Source organism: Chrysochloris asiatica, unplaced genomic scaffold, assembly GCF_000296735.1.
Source record: "Chrysochloris asiatica unplaced genomic scaffold, ChrAsi1.0 scaffold00048, whole genome shotgun sequence".
Taxonomy (NCBI): domain Eukaryota; kingdom Metazoa; phylum Chordata; class Mammalia; order Afrosoricida; family Chrysochloridae; genus Chrysochloris; species Chrysochloris asiatica.
In genome coordinates this window covers 586,956-608,903 of record NW_006408566.1, presented here as the reverse complement: position 1 = coordinate 608,903, position 21,948 = coordinate 586,956, and the positions used below count along the sequence as shown (strand labels likewise).

Here is a 21,948-nt window from a genome sequence, read left to right as displayed (position 1 = left end):
CTATATTGGGTTTCCAAGGAGCAGCTGGTGGGTTTGAACCACTGACCCTGTGGTTCAACCTGACCTTGCAGTCCATTATTCTGAAGCACCACACCAGGACTCTAAAATAAAAATTAGCTAATTTAAAACTCTTATTTCATTCAAATCAATTCATACATAAACATTGTATCGTTTGCTTAGGATCCCATGATGATTTAAGGTGCATAGTGTAATTTGTCAGGTAAAGACAAATACCAATAGGGTTAAAAGGCAGCATTTACCATTTAGAATTATGTAAGTACACTCATCTTCTGAAGTTTTCAGTATAAATAGAAAAATATTAATACAGTTTTATAACATGACTTCTGAGCATATAAACTTTCTTATTTGCTCTGATAATTTGTAATTGAGAATAGCCTTGGTATATATTTAAATATCCAGGTCTCCTTGATAAAGTACTTTCAGAAATTAGTAGAGGTTAATTACTTAAATCTTGGTGTTTAAATTTTTTTTTTTTAAATTAAGAACATAGTTCACTCTGAAATCATGTATACATACATATGTATTTGTTGTTAAGTGCTGTTGAGTTGGTTCTGACTTACAGCAACCCTGTATGGTGTTTCTGAGGGTTGGCTGGTAGGTTTGCAATGCCAACCTTGTGGTTCAAACTGACCTTTGGTCCAATAGTTAGTCTATAGCATCATACCAGTACTCCACATATATGTTGTTGTTAAGTGTCTTCTAGCTGGTTCCGACTCATAGCGACCTTGCACAGGGTTTCCAAGGAGCAGCTGGTAGGTTTGATTAAAAATTACATTTAATTAAAACATTAAAAATATTTAATTATATTTCAGTCGAAGTTTACACAGCAAAAGTTCCTATTTAACAATTACTACACTCATTGTTTAGAGTCCTGGCATGGCGCTATGGGTTAATGTGCTGGACTACTAAATCAGTTTGAACTGCAAGGTTGGCGGTTCAAGCTTTCTAGCCGTTCCTTGGAAACCCTATACAGGGTTGCGATGAGTTGGAACTGACTCTACAGCACTTAACAACAATAACAACAACACATGTTATTTTACGTTAGTTACGTTTTTCAGATTGTGTCAACATTCTCATTCATTCCATTCTGATGTTTTGTTTCCAGTAATCCGGTTTCCCTGTCCCCTTACCCTTTTGTCTTTGCTTTAGAGTAATTGCATTTGGTGTTACCTACATGAGTTTTAAAGGTGTACAATACTCACTAAGCCAATTTGTTAGTTAGCTAAAAGGTAACTTCAGGGAGTAGTTTCTGTTCAATCTTTAAAAGTATCTCAGGGAAGTAGTCCTGTGGAACCCTCTACTCTCAACTGGTCTAGTAAGTCTGGACTTTCTAAAAATTTGATTTCAGTCTCACATTTCTTTCCCCTTTTCGGTCTTTTGGTTTCTGAGTAGATGAGGCTGTGATTCATATGGAATATTAGTCCTGCAGGCTAATTTCTTCTCTGAGTCTCCTTTTTTCTATTATGTTCCTGAGAAGCAGAGACTAATAGTTGTATCTCCTTTATTTTTTTCTTATAAATGATACTAAGTGAGGTCAGAATAGTGAATGAAAAATAAGTCGAAAGTGTCCATCCTAATAAAATAAACTTAGCAGCCATATTTCAGGTCTAATTTTAAGATAAAAAATATTTTGTCAAATTATTTTCTGAGTTGCATATCCATGTAATTAATAAAATAATCATATCTTGGTTTCACTCACTTCCTATACTTGAAATTTCTTTTTAGTTTGATAGCTTTAAATTGTAATTTAACTGATAATTGACCTTCTATTTCAGACTTTTATAAATAGTTGTTTTGCAAAGTATTTCAGGGAAATGTAATAACCAAATCAGAATTGGTGTGGCACAAAAGTATCTGCCCACATTATATATTTTATTCTAAAGACATTTCACTTTTGAAATAGAAAAGGCAATTCTGTACTTGTAATCACATGACATCTGGAGACTCAGAAGTGATGGCTCTCCTATCAGCAGAATGAGGGAGATAAATGCAAGCTTTTAAACCAGTAATCTTCTTGTGAGTTGCTGTCGAGTCAGCCCCCAGATCATGCATGGCAAAATGTAATCTGCTGTGGTCTATGACGTTTTCATTAGAAGATTTTCAGAAATAGATCACTTGGCTTTTCTTCTTAGTCCATATTCGTATGGAAGCTATTTTAGAACCACTTCAGCATCATAGCAACATGTAAGCCTCCCTTGGTATATAGGTGTATGGGGACGGCATGAGGATCATTGGCCGGGAATTAATCCTTGTCTTCTATGTGGAAGGTGAGAATCTATCACTGAACATCCAAGAGATCTGACTTTTTGGTTTATTCTTTTTTTTTTTTTTTCAATTTTAGGTTTGGCCTTTGCTTCAGGTTTAGCAGCTACCATGACTATCACTCATCTTTTAAAAGCAGGAGACCAAATTATTTGTATGGATGATGTATATGGAGGTAGGTGATTCATTTTGTTCATGTCATGTCAACTAATTTTGATGAAAATAAAGTGAGTCCTGAGTTATGTTGTTTATGTTGCCTATATCACTAGTTGTTTATTATCTTTTAAAAATGTGAGAATTTTTAAAATTATCACACAGCACTACTTCAGTGCTGGCTCAGACTTGGTAAAGAAAGAACATAAATACTTAGGATGCGTGCTTATATTAAGAGATAGCTTAACAAATATTTCATTAAAAATGCTTCTGGGATCAGGGTATAGGATTTAATCAACTTTAAGACACTTTCTACTCTAGAGGAGACAGTGTTTATAAGAGAATTATTACTGTTTAGTGCCGTTGAGTCAGTTCCGACTTGTAGCGACCCTGTATAGGTTTCCAAGAAGCAGCTGCTGAGTTTGAATTGCCAACCTTATGATTCAAACCAGCCTAATGGCCGAGTGAGAGTATTTAAAAAATTTTATCTGCACTTAAGGTGAACTAGAACATAGGTCATTCTTAAAAAGCTTAACCCTGCTTGCTTTTCATTCATGCATTCATTCATTTAATTTTTTCTTCAAGAAAACTTTTGAACATTTACTGAAAGCTCTGGGCCCCTTTCTTTGAAAATTATACTTAATGCTTTATATTTAACACTGTCATTTAATTTCAGGGCTCTCATAGATTGACACCTTGAAACCCATCATTACTATAAATTTCAGGGCTTCCTTTCTAAAGAGCTTAAATGTGAATTATTTAGAATGGTGAGTAGAGAAGAAAACAGGCTTGCACTTATCTTTAAGCAAGATTGAGTTTCATGTTCAAAACAACAAAGAATTTTCTCGTGGTTAAGTGCCATCCTGTCAGTTCCGACTAATAGCGACCCAGTATGGGATTTCTGAGGAGTGGCTGGTGGATTTGAACCACCAACCTTGTGGTTATCCTACAATGCCACACCAGTACTCAATAATTTTGTAAATATCCATATGTAGTCCAAACTCTCCCCAATAATAAAAATGTGTCATTTTGCTGTTAGTTAGTTTGCCGTGGAGTTAGTTCCAACTCATATCTATCCTGTGTAGAGTTTTCAAGGCTATAAATCTGTATGGGAGCAGAAATACTGATGTTTCTCCTTTGGAGATGTAATTATAATTTTAAATATGGGGGGGCTTCAAAAAGTTCATGAAAAAAATTCTATTGTCTTTTAATTACATTTTTCCACAAACTCTTTGAAGCTCCCTCAGATTTTCTATCTGAACAAAAAATTAAATCTGTAAGTTTTTTTGACTCACTTTTATTAATCTTTTTGGCTCTCAGAAATTTGCATGTATTTTGTACTTTAATTTAGTTCTTTTTACTAATTTGTTAAATTGAAATGATAAAACTTTAGTTTATCTTTAACCTTTAGTTGCTTTGAACCAACAACGTGCATTATGAAAACTTCATGGCAGCCATTGGTACAAAATCCTGAATATTGCTGTTGGTTTTTCTTAAAAACTTTATTTTGAATTGAAGGTTTACAGAGTAAATCAGTTTTCCATTCAACAATACATATGCGTTTTGTTTCATGTCATTGATTGCAATCCCCACAGTGTAATATCCTTCATCCCATTTTCTTCTACTTTCTCAACTCTTCCTGCCTTCTGAACTTTGTCCTTGGACAAATGCTGCCCTTTTGATCTTGAGTGGTTTAGTGTTCTACTGCTGTTAATTTTTAGCTATTCTTTATATTTATTATCAGATCTCATATTAACTAGGGTTAGTCTGTTGTTATTGCTTTGTATACGGCTGAGTTGATTCCAACCCATAGCAACCCTATATAGGGTTTCCCAGAGTAGCTGGTGGGTCTGAACTGATGGCCTTCAGTGCTTTTCCTACAGTGCCACCACAAAGCTCAATGCTACTTCTTTCTCCTGCAGAATGATTGGTGGATTTGAACTGCTGAACTTCTGGTTAGTTTCCCAGAACATAACCTACTATGCCACCAGGGCACTTAGGGAAGGTTGATATTTTAACCAAAAGCACTCAATAATCAGAGATATGCTGGACTTTTGATGTTAAGTAGGGTTGGTTGACACAAAATCAAAAGTCCTACTTTTTTTTTTTTTTAATGTTTTATTGTTAATTATGTGATAGTTTACATGGGAGAACATTAGCTTTACAGTCATCCTAACTTATATCATTTCATTGCCATGGTTATAATTCCCTCCGTGCTTCATCAACCAGCCAAAGGGTATACCCTGCAAGCCTTCTCCCCGGTCGGTTGTCAGCACACAGCCCCTCTCCCTGTCTGGGTCTAGAGTCCCCAGCCGTTCCCTCTCTCCACATCATCGTCTCTTCCTCCATCTCTGGCATCACTGCTACTCTGGGCAGGATCCCGCATGCCGCTCTTCTCCCTTGATGGTCCCAGGGACCTCCGCTCCTAAACTGCAAAGTCAATCACTCCCCTCATTTTGCTACAAAATGTCTACCTTTACATTTCCAACCCTCACAGTCAGCCCTGATACAATCATTCTCTATTGTACCACATGAGTGCTGTCCCCATCTCCTTTCATCAGCCCTGCCCAGACAGATTGGATACTACTCCATGGAGATTCTACCTCCCTTCATGCCCTCTGGATCTAGGCTCCCTCTTGAAAGCTTGTAAGCTAGTCACGTTTTGCCGTTGTAGCCTCGCATCTTGGGTAGCCAATGTCCAAGTTGCCTCTCCTTTGTCTACTCTGTGTATATCAAGGGAGTGGGAATAATCCTTGCTGTAAAGGTTTGTTCCCCTTTTTGAGCTACTGCATCTATAGATGTAGGTCAAGTTCATCAAATTGTATCAGATTACTCTTTATTTCCCCTCTTTTTTCTTCTTCTAGTTGAATTCTGATCATCCAGCCATTGAAGCAGGTCAAGTGGGTATTATCTGTAAGTGTGGGTATTCTTGTGCATATGGCCTCTCTTCTTATCAGCTGGACGCTTCACTCTCCACTCTAGTCCTCTGTGGCTATGTCACTGACTCTAGGCCTAGGAGTTCCCAGGTCTTGCCACACTGCTGGCCAACCAGGTCTCCACCCGGGTTCACAGTAGTCTATTGAACGTGGTAGGGCTTAGCTCGCGGCTTCATTGCTGTTTTTCCCTCACTTCCCCTTATCGGTGATGAAGGTGGTCACCAGTCAGAGCTCATGTCTGCTCATGTATTCCCATTGAATCTTAGCCTTGGAAGGGGGTTTGCCCTGAGGGGACCCAATCACTTGCCTTGATATCTCCTGGGAAAAGTCCTGCATATTTTTGATTACTGAATTTTTTGGTTGAATTACCAATAACAATTTTCTCTTTAAATTTGTATATATAAAAAATTGAATCCAAAACAATGTGTACAAAACATATTATTCTAAGTTGAGCGATTTATCTTATTTTGGGTTAAAAATCTAGTAGTTTAATTTTATCTATGAAAGCTTTCAGAGCCACATAACAAAAAGATTGAGAAAGTACAAAGGAGATGTAACGAATTCTTTTTTAGTATCAGAAGTGTATGCAGAATGAAAAGTTATTTTGAACCAAATAGACATTGGTTCATTTATTTTAGATTTGGAACTAGAAGAAATTGTTAACAAAGTCATTCATATTTCAGGGAGTTTGGTACATAATGTTTGCATAGTTGAGATTATGTGTTGTTAAGAAACATTTTCTGGGTCTGCTGGGACTGCAGTAGAGAGCAGGTGCTCTTTTCTTCTAGGCTCACTGAGGGTGCTGTGTGTTCTGGGGAGGCTGTTGTGACAAAGAGTGTCCCCCACTTAGGGCCTTGTGTGTCTGATTCGATGTCAGTGTTAAGTTGATTTTACAGAATTAACAGGTCTTCAAGAAATTTTTTGTTTTTTAATATTTTATTGTGAATTATATGATAGTTTACATGAGAGAACTTTAGTTTTACATTCATTCCATCGTATATCATTTCATTGCCATGGTTCCAATCCCCTCCATGTATCATCAACTGACCAAAGGGTATATCCTAGAAACCCGCCCCCTACACTTCCCCCTCCCTGCCCAGTCTTCGACCCACCCTCTCCCTCTCTGGATCCAAAGTCCCCAGCTGCTTCAACACTCCACATCATTGTCTCTGTCTCTATCTCAGGCATCTCTGCTTCTCTGGGTAGGGTCCCACTCTCGGCTCTTCTCCGTTGATGGTCCTAGAGACCTCTGTCCCTAGACTGGAGAATTAATCACTCCCTTTCTTGCTACAAAACGTCTACCTTTGCATTTCCAACCCTCATAATCAGTCCTGATAACCATTATTCACTGCAGTATCATGAGTTACCCATCTGTATTTCATTTCATCAGCTCCACCTAGACAGTTTGGATAGTACTCACTGGAGATTCTGCCTTCCTCCATGCCCCCCTAGCTCTAGGTTCCCTCTTGAAAGCTTGTAAGCCAGTCACTTCTTGCCTTTGTAGTTCCCTCCTCTCCATTTGGGTATCCAATGTCCAAGTTGCCCATCCCTGTCTACTCTGTTATGAAGGGGGTGGGAATGATCCCTGCTGTAAGGATTCGTTCCTTCTTTTGAGTGACTTCATCCGTAGGTATAGGTCAAGTTCATCAGATTGTATCAGCTCACTCTTTGTTTTTCCTCTTCTTTCTTCTCCTGGTTGAGCTCTGATCATCCAGTCATCTGGTCCAGGTCATGTGGGTACCATCTGTAAGTGTGGGCATTCTTGTGCACATGCCCTCTCTTCCCATCAGCTGGTAGCTCCACTCTCCATTCGAGTCCTCTGTGGCCACACCACTGACTCTGGGTCCAAGGGTCCCCAGGTCTCCTCACACTGCTTATCAACCAGGTCCCCAAATGGGTCCACAGAAGCCCACTGAACATTGTAAGGCTTAACTTGCCACTTCATTGCTGCTTTTACTCCACTTCCCCCTACCGGTGATGCGAAGAAATTTTTTTAAAAGGGTCATTATTGCTGTTGTTTGATCTCAGTGTGGCTGTAGTTATCCGTTTACTGGGGCTTCCTTTGATTACAGTGTCTTTGCATATTAGCCACTTTTTCTGAGAATTGACTATTATTGATGGAGGAGTATGTATAATTGGAGGAGAAAACGGGGGAAGCTTTAATTATTTTTGCAACAGATGAAGATACAGGTGTGCTACAAGTCGTTCTGGAGAATTTATCAAGGATTCATTTGTAGAGCTCTTTCTTTGTTGTTAAGTGCTGTCGAGTCAGTTTCAACTCATAACTACCCTGTATAGGGTTTCTGAGGAGCAGCTGGTGGATTTGAACTGTTTACCTTGTGGTTCACAGTCCAGTGCTGATCCTACAGTACTACATCAGTGTTCTGCAGAAGACTAGAGATGAAAGAAACTGATTGCACAGGAAGAGAGTGACCTGGATCTGGGGAACCAGGGACTGGCAGTCTTTATAATTTTTGTGGGGTTGTTAAGGAAGAAGCAAGTAATTCTGTATATCAAGATGCTGAGTTTCACACTAATGGTATAAAATGTGGTGATTTAAAGCCAAGGACACGACCAGCGAGAGCCAAAAATCCTTACTTATTTCACCCGGTTTGCCTTACTTAGTAAATGAAGATGACATAGGTGTGTTTTTCACTGGTTTGTGTGTGAATGGAGTAGTTGTCTTTAAACATCACGATGGTTGAAATAATGGTGACAACACCATTAAATTTTGCTTCATGTATTGATGCTTCAGGAGATCTTAAATATCATAGAAGTTTTATGGGTTCAAGGTTTAGAGAAGTAATGCAGAGCTGAGATCAACAGTGGACTCAGTTTGTTAGTAAGGTATATGAAATTCCTTCTGAAGAACATTCTCCACCAAAAGTAATTGGTAGATGTCTTAAAAAATGATCACATTTAAGATCTCCCAGAAGAATTTGTTCTCATTACCTAAAAGGCTACTCTGGCCAGAAAGTATGCATTTATATAAGAAAATTTCCATTTAATGTCATAAAAATTGAAGTGCAAAAGTTCTTTGCAGACTTTTTACATTTGGAGGATGATATTTACTTGCTTTAGGATGACAAAGGTTTGAGAGAAGCATTGGTGAAATTTAGATCAGAAGAACAAACCAAACTGAATTTTTTAAACTGGTAGAGATTCTTGGGGACAGAGGTATTGCTGAGACTTATATTTGAGGCACAAATGCCTCAGATATAAGTATGGTGATATAAGTATAAATATATAAGCATGAAGTATGGTGAAAAAATGCAAGACAGTTCACAGGCACATGATAGTCAAATTCCCATTTATTTGACTTTTAAGAGCCACCAGTATATTCAGTTGGTTCTTCTGTAAACTTCAGGCATCAGCTAGAGGACACAGAGATTTCAGACAGCCTTAAAGGCACTCGCCAGAAGACTTCAGGCATTCCCCAGAGGACTTTAGGCGCCCCCTCAGAGGATTTCAGGCACTCAGAAGACTTCAGGCACCCCAGAGAAGAGCACTACAGGCAACCTCTGAAAGCAACTTCAATCATGCTAGGGAGGAAGACTGGAGACAGCCTCTTGAGGAGGACCGGAGGCCAGTTAAGGAGGATTTCATGCATCTTCCCAAAAAGGACTGGAGACAACCCTCTGAGGGAGAATTTAGGTGACCATCTGATAAGGACTGGAGGTGAGCCACCCTATGAGGCATCTGGTGACACCCTGAGGAGGATTTCAGGCAGCCTCTCTGAAGCATACTTAAGGCATTTCCCTGAGGAAGACTTTAGGTGATCTTTGAGGAGCAAATCAAACAGTTGCCCTAGAAGCATTTCTGGCAGCCACACCAGGAGCATTTCCTGTGGCCATCCCAGGAGTGTTTCAGATGACTGCCTCAGAGCCTCAGAGCACTTCCATTGGCCACACCAGGAGTGTTTCTGGAGCACCTGAGAGGAAGATTTGAGGCATCCACTTCAGGAAGACTGGGGCCCTCCCAATGAAGATTTTAGGCATCCTCCTGATGAAGACTTAAGGCAGCACCTTGAAAACCTAAGGGAGGGAAGCTCTAGAGGATGACCCTCAATTTTTCTGGTAAATTTAGACCTCTTGGTGAGGAGTGTAGGAGCCCATCTGATGATTTTAGAGGTCGTCACTCTTTCAGGAGTTTTAGTTACCCAGAAGGTGATAAGTTTGGTTTTGCAAAGTGTAATGTGGGGGATTTTCTGAGGGAATATTTATACCTGATCCAAAATTGAGTTGTGGTTCAGAAAGAGTAAACCCTATTAAGGTCATGAACTTCTATTTAAAGCCAATGTTAATGAAATTTTAGACGTTTTTCATGGTTATAAAGACACCCCAGATTCTGTTTTAAGACAGTATAATGAGAAAGGATTGTCTATAGGGGAAGCCATTGTTACTGTGATCAATTAAAATGAAGGTATGGTCTAAATGATAGGCTAGTTGGCCCATGCTAAATTAAGTTGATTTTCCTCTAAAGAGCATTTCTAAACTCAGCGATACCTTCCAAGAGTATTGATGCAACAAAATGCATTTATTAAAAGTGTTTATTTTTAATTATCTAAGGAAAAGAAACATTTTAATTTGACCTGCAAACAGAATACATGTAAATTTGTTGTTAAGTGCCGATGAGTTGATTCTGACTCATAGTGACCCTGTATAGGGTATCTGAGGAGTGGCTGGTGAGCTTGAACCGCCGACCTTGATTCAAACCGACCTCGCAGTTCAGCTCAGTAATCCACAGTGCCACACCAGGACTCCAGTAACACAATGTTCTTCAAGCTGGAAATGAACCAGCAACCTAAGGATGTAAATAGTACATGTAAATAGTAGAGTGTTTATCTGATTTTCTTTTGCTTGTGATTTCCCATTCACTTTTGCCCATTTAAAATTACATCTGCTTTTCTTAGATAGTGGGAGAACTAATTTCTTGAGTTCATTGTTGTTTCATGTGTTGAATAAACCTCAAGATTTGTATAGAGTTGTATTTGGAGAAGCTAGATTTTATATTCACTTTTGTTTCCATTCTGTATTCTCTGTGCCGGTTTGTGTGGGTATTAAGTTTGTTTTCTTAGATGCTTGAACCTTAAGTTTAAAATCCAAAGTTTGTATTATTACTATGCAAGACAGCCAAACTGTTTAACCAAATTAAAATTGCATTTAGTTATATTTTATTGGACATTGAGAATTCCTCATATATTTAAAATGTTTATACCTATCAGGAATAAACCTTTTTTAATATGGTACACTGTTCTATATTTTATCTGATTGTCTTCTATCTCAGGTACCAACAGATACTTCAGGAAGGTGGCAAATGAATTTGGATTGAAGATTTCTTTTGTTGATTGTTCCAAAACCAAATTGCTAGAGGCAGCAATTACACCTGAAACCAAGGTACGCAGTTAATTTTCAGGTTTGTCTGTTTTCCCTGTAATGCTTTGTTTTCACCATTCCTGCTTACTATAAGGTGTAATTAAAATCTGAATAACACATCTTATTGAAAGCCACTGGAACCATTCAACAAAATTAAGATAGATCTGGCTTCTGCCAGGCAGTAAAACCTAATTGTAAAGCAGTTGAATTCTGGTATAGGATGTAAATCTCAATTCTATATCATACTTGGTATGTCATCTTGGAAAAATTATTTAACCAAAGTCCCAGTTTCTTCATCTGAAGAACAGGTATTATCTTACTTGATTGTAGGAATGTAGTTGTAAAAATTAAATGTGATAATGTATATAAAAGGAGATGTTGTTGTTAAGTACTGTGGAGTCAATTCTGACTCATAGTGACCCTATACAGGGTTTCCAAGGCTGTAAATCTTTACAGGAGCAGACCACCGTACTGTGGAGTCAGTTCCGACTCATAGTGACCCTATACAGGGTTTCCAAGGCTGTAAATCTTTACAGGAGCAGACCACCGTACTGTGGAGTCAGTTCCGACTCATAGTGACCCTATACAGGGTTTCCAAGGCTGTAAATCTTTACAGGAGCAGACCGCCTCATCTTTCTCCCGCAGAACAGCTGGTAGTTTCAAACTGCCGACCTTGAGGTTAGCAGCCCGATTCGTAACCACTACGCTACCAGAGCTCCTTATATAAAAGGAGATGATGGGTATAAAATGCTTAGTGTATACTACCTGATCCATGTTAATTGACAGAACATTTGTTAGCAAAGAGAATGCAACTTTTAACTGGTATTGGTAAGCAGCAGTCATTCCAGAGATAGGTTACAGGAAAGGAAGCTTGCCAAGCCCCCAAACCCTACACATAATAGTAGCCTTTTAAGATCTCTAAGGAACACGTCATCAAAAAAGAGTTAGAAGTAAAGAATGGAGCACAAGCATTCTTTAGCCAGCGATCTCTTCTAGTCACCATCCTGGGAAGCATGTATGTCACTGGAAGGTGTTTTGTGTCTCAGTGAATGGCACATGTGATATTCTTTCTTGAGACTTCATTTAAATTCTGAATGTGTACAGGAAAGGACCAGTGTCTTTTATAAGGCAGCCTTTTCCAGCTTCTCACTAATGATTAAGAGGTTTGAATTGTACTAAAATTTTTGCTGCAGTGGATATTAAAATATGAAAAATCTTTTTGAGCATAAATAATTACTTTGGATATTAACACAGAGGTGAGCTTTGGGTGGTTCAAGTTTATTTTCCAAGTAACTTGTTGTTTATCATGCTTGAGGGGAAAAGACATTTATTAAAATAGCTGGTCTGAATGTAGGAGGCAAGCAAACATTAAGCCTTGTTAACAGGTCTTTATATTGTAGCTCTTTACTGACTTGAATTAATATTCTTGGAATATCTGGCTCCTCACATGAAGTAGAATTTTCAAAAGTCTGTGTAAACCTTTTTTTGTATTTTTATTATTTATTTATTGTCAGTGGCATTAATACATTGTTGTTATGTGCCGTGGAGTCAGTTCTGACTCATAGTGACCCTGTACAGGGTTTCTGACGCTGTAAATCTTTACGGGAGCAGAAAGCCTCATCTTTCTCCCGTGGAACAACTGGTAGTTTCAAACTGCTGACCCTAAGGTTCACAGCCCAATTCATAACCACTACGCTACCAGAGCTCCTTAATACATTCTTACCCAGGCATACTTTTGGTGCATACTTTAAATAAGTCAAGATATTTGTAGAATATGCATTATTTTAACTACCTTTCTTTTCTACAGTATAACAGAGTAGCAACAGAGTATTAAAGCCAAACGCTTGCCCGTTTATATAACTAATGTTGTTGTTAAGTGCTGTATAGGGTTCTCGAGGAGCACCTGGTGAATTTGACCCTCTGATCTTGTGGTTAGCAGGCCAGTGTTATCTTACAGTCCCACGCCAGGAGTCTCTATAGCTAATACAGAAATAATAATAGTAAATCAGTCCTTTTCAAAAGAAATATGTAGATGAAGTAATTTAATACAGGGACATCTTGCTTACCAATATAATTTTCTCTTTTTCTTTATTCTTTTCAATAACTGTCAAGTCCCAGCTATATGCCAGAACTGTGCTAGGTTTGGGGAATAGGTAGAAAAATATTATGCAATCCTTTTCTTAGATGAACTGTAGCCAGGTTTTCTTTTGTGGGTTTCACTTCTCTTCTTTACTCTAAAACATCTGCTCTTCCTCAAATCTCAAGTATAATATTTAAGTGTCTAGTACATCAGGAGTCCTGGGGCAGCATTGTAGAATAAGCACTGGATTGCTAACCACAAGGTTGGCAGTTCAAACCCACCAGAAATTCCTTGGAAACCCTATACAGGGTCTCTGTGAGTCAGAACCGACTCAATGGCACTTAACAACAGTATATCAGAAAGGAGCTCTGGGAGGTACAGTGTGCTAAGCATTGGACTGTCAACCACAAAAGTTCAGCAGTTCAAATCTACCTGGTGCTCTATAGGAGAAAGATGAAACTCCCTGCTCTCATAAAGCTTACAGTCTCACAAACCCTAGAGAGCAGTTCTTTACTGTCCTGTAGGGTCACTCTGAATACAGGTTTACTCTATGGCAGGGGATTAATAATACATCAGAAAGGGACCCTGATGATACAGTTTTTACGGCGATTAACTGCTAACTGAAAGGCTGGTGGTTTGAACAGCAGCCAATTTGTGGGAGAAAGATGTAGTCTGCTTCTATAAAAACTGTAGCTTTGGAAATCCTGTGGGACAGTTCTAGTCTGTCTTGTTGAGTTACTCACTATGAGTCAGAATCTACTCGAAGGCAGTGGGTTCAGTTTTATTACATCAGAAAGGAGCCCCGGTTGTACAATGGTAAAACATTCAGCTGCTAACCAAAAGGATGGTCGTTTGAACCCACCAGTAGCTCCACAGAAGAAAAGATCTGGTGATCTGGTTCCATATAAAGACTTGAAGCTACTCTGTGAGATAATTCAACTCTGTTATGTTGGGTAGTTATGAGTTGAAATCATCTTAATAGCATGCAACAACAACACAATACCTCAGAATTACTGGTTATTATCAATGATATTTTTGTCATCTTTTTAAATAGACTTAAAGGGATAATTCTATTTAATAAAAACTCTAGGATGTATCTTTATATCATCTGTGATATTTGGCTGTGAGGACAAAATTCCAGAACCTGAAATATATCTTTGGAGTACATCCTGTTTATTATGAAAAAGAATGATAATAATCAACTTTAGCACTTTTTTGCTTATATGTATGTTATCGCCTTTGTTCCTTATAATAACGGTATAAAGTAAATGTAGCTCCCAAGTTGTTGAAATATATGGGCATATGTTTTTAGAAGCTATTGTTATGTGCTGAATTATTTTTAGCTTGTTTGGATTGAAACCCCCACAAACCCGAACTTGAAGATGATTGATATCGAAGCCTGTGCACACACCATCCATAAACATGGAGATATTATTATGGTCGTGGATAACACTTTTATGTCAGCATACTTCCAAGTAAGTGAGAATAATCTGGAGGGGGGGCATGATTGGTAGACTACACCGATACTATATTACATGTAATCTAATCATAATTATTAATGAGACATAATTAAATTTGCATCTTTTTTATAATTAGTTAATACCATTTTTGTTGCTGTTGTGAAGTGCTATAGAGTCAGTTCTTACTTATAGAGACTTTGTATAGGGTTCCTGAGGTGTGGCTGGTGAGTTTGAACTACCAACCTTGTGGTTCAAACCTACCTTGAGGTCAAGTGCTTATTCTAAGACGTCACACCAAGACTCCATTATTGTTTTAGTCATATGTTAATGTTTTGTATGATATTTTTTGTTTTTTAAATGTTCTCTAAATTAAAGCTTTCAGGTTCTCTTAGGAGGTATAGTTTCTGAAGACATGACCTTATTATGTGACGGTATCTTCCAATGCCTTACAAATACTAGGGATTTGAATGCTTATATATTGGTTAAAATCAGTCATAAATTTTTTTAATTCTACAACACTTAACAACAACAATCTATAACATATAATGCATATTATTGTTGTTAAGTGCTGTCGCATTGGTTTTGACTCATAGTGACCCTGTATAGGATTTCTGATGAGAAGCTGGGGGGTTTGAATTTCTAACATTATATTTTGCAGTCCAGTGATGACCCTACAGTGCCACGCCAGGAGTCCATATGTATATGAGATGTGATTAAAAAACAATATGACTGATTTTAACCAATACACACGAATTGAAATCCCTAGCATTTATAAGGCATTGGCAGATGCAATCACATAATAAGGTCATATATATATGGAGTGCTGGTTTGGCACTGCTTGTTGATGGCACTGGACCACAAGGTTGGTATGAACCACAAGGTCCTCAGAAACTGTATACAGGATTGCTATGAGTTAGAACCAATTCGACGGCACTTAACCACAACCCTGTATAGGGCAAAAACCTGTCAGGAAAGGAAAACTCAAATAATTTCCTCTAAAATGAGCGATAGAAAAATGGTAAGATTGCATCCTGTCCTGGTGTGGTGCTGTGGGTTAATGTACTGGACTACAAAGTTTTTTTGAATAGCAAGGTTGGAACAACAAAGTCAGAAGACTTGGCAAGACCCGATAAAACAAGGCAGTCCTGTAGAATTTTGGCTCTCACAGGTTTCATTGTAGATATATCTTTTCCTACCTCTCTGCCCTGACCCTCCCATACATCCTTGATTCCTTCCTTTTTTTCTGATTCTTAGTCCTTACTGTTTTTCTCCTTTTGGTGGATTGTTTTGGGATCTCTCCCTAGCTGACCTGATTACCTTTTCCTGCATGTTTTTCCTCCTTCTCCTATTCAGCCTAATCCTTTGTTTCCTTTCCTTGCTAGAATTATTTTCTTCCAACCTGTACCTTGTATTCTTATTTCACTTCCTGTAGTTAATCTTCAGACTTCCTGAAGCTCTAGCTCCTCTTTTCCAGTTCTTCAATTAGCTAGATGTTTACAAGCTCATTTGTTTACATTTCCCCCTTCTGTTATGGGTCCTGAAGTTACCCAAGCGGCTGCTTCCCTATGACTGGGGCAGACTCCATGGCAGTTTGGATAATCCTGTTCTTTACTGTCTTCCATTTTATTTATAAAGGAGCTCTGGTAGCGTAGTGGTTACAAATCGGACTGCTAACCTCAAGGTCGGCAGTTCAAAACTATAAGCTGTTCCGCAGGAGAAAGACGAGGCTTTCTGCTCTTGTAAAGATGTACAGCCTTGGAAACCCTGTGCAGGGTCACTATGAGTCGGAACTGACTCCACGGTACTTAACAACAACAACAACCATGTTTTATTTTCCTTGCCTGAAACACAGTTCCTGATTATATATTATATTCAGAAGCTTCACTAGCCACCTACCTGTGACGTATCTTTACCTGCTACTTATATCAGGTAAAGCAATATGTTTCTTAGTGAAAATCCTCTGGCATCATATATTTGTTCCAGGTGATTTTCACTCTAGGATTTTTTATTCAAACTCCAAAACCCATGTCCTATTTACATTGTGCCAGCTCATATATAAAAGGATCTCTTTAGCTGAGTCACAGTGAGTCGTATATCTTCCCAAAGAGAACACATGATTTTTCTTAGCCTGGGTATACCCAGGTTACTCATCAGGCCTGGCCCTCTTTCTCCTGTTGCCATCACGAAAATACGGTCTTTTTTTTTTTTTTTTTTTTCTTTCTAAAGCCCACATCACATTCCTTATGCCAGGTATTGGAATTTACTTCACTACAGTTTAAATTTATTCCAGCTGAATTAATCAGAACCTTACCGTCCTTGGTAACCACTTGTCTGTATTCGCTATTGGGTTCACAAAGCAATACTCTAAAAGGTCCTCTCTTTGTCTTACTCTCTTAAAAACTGACTATATCCTCTTTCTTTCTTGCCTTTGTCTTCTGGACTTATGTAAGTCTCACAAAAGAAAAAAAGGGCTATACTAGTGTAAAGTTTCTGAGGGAAGTCTTGAGCCAGACAGTCTGGATGTGAATCCTATCTCTATCAGCCTGTAAATCTAAATGAACAGTACATTTTTCATAGTCTTCTTTTCTGACCTATACTAGGAGAGTCATAAAAATATTGATTTCATTGGTGGCAAATTATTTGTATAGTGCTTCACTGGGTTATACAAAAGTATAACCCAGTTCTTGGCACGCACACGTATCAGTAGATGTTCACTATCAAGGTTCTCCCACACTTCTCTTTGGTCATATGAAATTTTAGAGCATGAAGATACTTTAGACATCATCTAGTTTGACCCCAGAGATAAGCAAACACCTATATAGAGAGCACTTAGGGCAATACTTTACTTAAAATGTCCTGTGAAAAGGTCCTATAGGCCTCCTACACTAATACCTTCCAGAGACTTCTAGAAACTCTTTTAGTGTGTGTGCTTTCAAAAACTTCTAAACACTACACAGGTAGACACATACAATTTCATTCTTTGAAAAGAATTTCTTTATAAGTGACTTTACATTTGGCAAAATTATTATAATTGAGAGTCAAGATCTTGGTAAAAAAAGTGTGACTTATCACAACATATTAGGTTTAAATGACTAAAAATCGAAGTAGATTAGTTTTATACTTACTAGCATAAGAATTCTTGAATGCTTATGTAAAATATTTTATGTGTTTAATGATTCATAAAATGCTTATGTGTCTGCATTTTAATAAATAGGAGGACTCTAAATAAACAGGTTCAGGAGACTTGTTGACCTGAATGATCTATTCTTCCCATACTTGTATCTACTGATTGAATACTGAATCCAGTACTCCATATTTTTATTGGGTGGGATAGAGAAAAGAGAAAGATACTATGAGAGGACCTGGAAATTGTTAAGGTGCATTTCTTTTTCAAAAGTTAGTACTGATTAGAATGAGAATGTAATTTATAATAGCAAATAGGTTAGTTGTTAAGCATATTTTCAAGTGGTTTTTCATTTAAAATAAAAAATCTTTCATCCCTTTCAGCGGCCTTTGTCTTTGGGAGCTGATATTTGCATGTATTCAGCAACAAAATATATGAACGGTATGTTTGGCACAGTTTATACTTTGAAAGTTCTTTTGCATGGACAGGTGAAAATGGTACAGGGCTTGATATTTTGATACTTTTTCTTCTACTATTATTCACATTTTCTCTGAGCCCCCTGTGAAAAGAAATAAAAATTTTGATTAAATATCAGACTTCATTTATAGTAGAGAAAACCTTTCTTGTTATAAGACTAAAATGTAGTATAAACGGTTATATTTTTTAGCAGGATGACAACTTTGAACAAAGCATTTATTTTTTATATGATTTTTATTTTATGTGTTGTTTTTGCTACTAGAAGTTAAAGTAACATGTTTTTAAGTTAAAAAATGAAGTGTAAACATAAATTCATTACTTTTTTTTGCTTTATTTTGTTTCAGGCCACAGTGATGTTGTAATGGGCTTAGTGTCTGTTAATTCTGAGAATCTTCATAATAGGCTCCGTTTCTTGCAAAACTGTAAGTGTAAAAAAAATCTAAATTCCCCCTATGCTCACAAATATCTTTGATACTTTCCTTTTCTCTAAGTATTGTAAAGTGATAGCATTCTAATATTTTGTGGTTTCTTTTGGTAAGTGCTGGTTCTGACTCATTGCAACTCATAGTGAACCTGTGTAGGGTTTCTGAGGAGCAGCTGGTGGGTTTGAACTGCAGACCCTGTAGTTTGCAGTCTAGTGCTGATCCTATATATAGCGCCATACCAGGAGCCCATACTTTGTGAAGAAATGAGAAATAGAAGGAAATAATTCTGATTTTTAGAGGAAATGGAAAACCATTGTTATAGGAATATTCTAGTATAAGCACACTTTTACAGAAGGCTGTATGTCATGAGGAAAGTTACGTTGTTTTCAAATCCTTGTTAAAGTTTTTATTGTGAATTGAGTGAAAGTTTACAGGGCAGATCATCAGTTTTACATTCAACAAATCATACACCTTGTTTCATAAACACTCAGGCATATATAATAATTTACACTACCAAAGGGCAAATTCTGTAAGTCCGCCTCCTGGCCGCCAGCTCTCAGTCCCTCTCTTCCCATGAATCTGGAGTCCTCAGCTGCTCCCTCTCTCCATATTCCCATATCTGTACTATGTCTTTTATATCTATGTTGTTATTAAGTGCTGTTGAGTCAGTTCTTACTCATAGAGAACCTGTATAGGGTTTCTGAGAAACAGCTGGTGGGTTTGAACTTCCAACCTTGCAGTTTAGCAGTTCAGTGCTTAACCCACAGCGCCACACCAGGACTCCATATATGGTTATTATTGTTGTAAAGTGCTGTCGAGTTGATTCGGACCCATAGCGACCCTGTATGGGTTTCCAAGGAACAGCTGGTGAGCTTGAACTGCCGACCTTGCAGTTCAAACTAAACTGCTTTGCAGCCTGGCGCATTAACCCACAAAGCCACATCAGGACTCCATATATGGTAGTTAATTTTAAATAGTAACTAAGGTAAAGGCGTTTTTCAGTAGATACCTAGACACTATTTCCTGCTTTTATTGTGTGGGTTTTCCCAAGTACGGCTAAGGGTTTATTTGAAGAAATTTGCATGACAGATAGGTAAGCTACAAATACAATTAGGAATGCAAATATTCTTTTTGGAAGTCATAGTATTAAAGTAACAAAACAAGACATTGAAGAAAGAAGACACATCATTATAAATGTCATTTTCTCTATAAACTGTAGGAATGGGATGTGTGTGCCTGGAGGCAGGAGAAATCATGACTGCCTCAGTCAAAGGCTAAATAGAATGTTGGATAGAACATTTAGTAACAATGGGAGATTAACTGCTTCTTTTCTTTTTCTATTCTAATATTTTAAAAATAAATCACAGTTAAACTGTGCACTATGTTATTTATTAAAATCACAAATCTGAAGGAACTATTTATGTGTTCATATTTGTAAAGTTCATATCTTTATGCTTGTATTAAAAAACAAAAACAGTTGCTTGTCAAGTTTATTCAGATTTATGACAACCCCATGTGTAGCAGAGTACAACTGTGCTCCGTAATTTTCAATGGCTGATTTTTGGAAGTAAAATGCAAATGTTGTTTGTATTTAGTCTCTTTTGAGCATTTGCATTAATTTCAGTATATTTATTTCCCCTCCCATTTTAAAGCATATTTTTCTATGTGTATTTTATGCTTCATTCTTATGCTTCTGATTATATATATTAATGATTTCTTCTGAAACTCAGACATTAGACTTTGTAACTATTTTCTAAAAATCACGGTGATGAAAAAGAAAGTTCACATTTTTCTGAGTTACCACCTCCCTTAAACTAACTCAGGATGTATTGTTCATTTTGCAGCTATCGGAGCAGTTCCATCTCCTCTTGACTGTTACCTCTGCAATCGAGGTCTAAAGACTCTACAAGTTCGAATGGAAAAGCATTTTGAAAATGGAATGGCAGTTGCTCAGTTTCTGGAATCTAATCCCCTGGTAGAAAAGGTTATTTATCCTGGTATGTTAGCCTGATTTCTAAGCAGATATGCCTTGGACTAGAGTCCTGGTATGGTGCTGCAGGATAATGCACTGAACTGCAAAGTTGGTTTGAACCGTAAGGTGGCTGGTTCAAATTCACTGGGCACTCCTTGGAAACCCTATATAGCGTCCACATGGATCGGAACTGACTCGAGGGCACTTAACAACAACATGACTTGGACTAGGATTTTAAGAATTATTCTATGCATGCTGATTATGTGGCATTTATTTCTAAACTGGGTTGTTTTTGTTGTTAAGTGCCATCGAGTCAGTTCCGACCCATAGTGACCCTGTATAGGGTTTCCAAGGAGCAGCTGGTGAGCTTGAACCGCTGACCTTACAGTTCAAATGGCTTTCCAGTCTGGCGCATTAATCCACAGCGCCACGCCAGGGTTCTGTAAACTGGGTGCTTTGCATTTCATTTATTTTTGAGTACTGCTATATGTCAGGCACTATGATGTATTGAGTAATAAAGAAGATAGGTATGTCTTTGGTCTTGTGTTGTGGTCTAGTGGATGCTTGTTGTTAAGTTGTTACGTGCCTTTGAGTCAGTTCTGACTTGTAGTGACTTTATATAAGGTTTACAAGGAACAACTGGCGGGTTTGAATTTGTGGTTCGCAGTCCAGTGCTTATCCTACAGCATTAGAAAACTAGTCTGTAACTTATATACACCTATTCAAGATTGAAACGTGGTGGTGGTGGTAGTGTGCCGTGGAGTCAGTTCTAAATCATAGCCACCTTGTATAGGGTTTCCGAGGCTGTAAACCTTTACAGGAGCAGAAAGCCTCATCTTTCTCCCGCAGATTGCATTTGATAGTTGATTTGCTTGGAACAATCTTGTCAGTGTGCTATTTTACATTGTTGTTGTTTTTAAGTGCCATCAAGTTGGTTCTGACCCATAGCAACCCTGTATCAGGTTTCTGAGAAGCAGCTGGTGAGTTTGAACCACTGACCTTGCAGTTCAAAGCGACTTTGCAGTCCAGTGCATTAACCCACGGTGCCACACCAGGAGCTGTAACTTTTATCTGGTAAACGTTTGCCCCAAGTTGAGACTTGATATGTGCCGACTAAAATTCTCCTGAAGTTCTCATGTTTTATTTTTTAATTCCTTTACCTCCTCCAGCATCTATTTCTAAATGTGCATGTGGAAAGATCTAGCAGACTAACATGTTAACCTTTGATTTTATTTATTCAGTTCTTTAAACTATAGTAGTCTAAGCAGCTAAGTAAATTACTGTTTTAGTTCCTTTTCGGGTATCTAGCCATGTATTCTTAGGTATATAGGAAAATTGACTCAAAGAACCTAGGTAAACCAAGGCAGAAACACTTAGGCAATTAAATGCACTCTATTTAAAGAGCTGTTGACTTGTATATTTTGAGAGGAGGGAAAAAAAATCAGTTAAAAAAAAAAACTGGGTCCCAAAGAATCAGTAGCATGGTAGAAGGGCATTGCCAAGACATTCCAGATTAATTCAACCAATGTGTCGTACATGTCCATAATGAGATAGACCTGTTTTAGGTACTAGGATTCAATTATTAGCAAAATAAACATACATTTCACCTCATAGAACTTGTCTAATATAATGTTGTTGTTCTTAGGTGCCATTGAGTCAGTAC

General features: G+C 37.8%; 1 protein-coding gene and 1 pseudogene across 1 annotated transcript in view; both read left to right on the top strand.

Moving 5' to 3' along the window:
• Positions 1-21,948, top strand: part of CTH (cystathionase (cystathionine gamma-lyase)) — a 54,785-nt gene that overhangs the window by 5,139 nt on the left and 27,698 nt on the right. Inside the window, exons 3-8 of the mRNA XM_006862494.1 lie at positions 2,363-2,458; positions 10,659-10,768; positions 14,171-14,302; positions 17,795-17,852; positions 18,233-18,310; positions 20,158-20,310. Coding sequence (XP_006862556.1) covers positions 2,363-2,458; positions 10,659-10,768; positions 14,171-14,302; positions 17,795-17,852; positions 18,233-18,310; positions 20,158-20,310 — 627 coding nt within the window. The remainder of the gene's footprint in view (positions 1-2,362; positions 2,459-10,658; positions 10,769-14,170; positions 14,303-17,794; positions 17,853-18,232; positions 18,311-20,157; positions 20,311-21,948) is intronic.
• Positions 8,070-9,151, top strand: LOC102821922 (annotated as a pseudogene).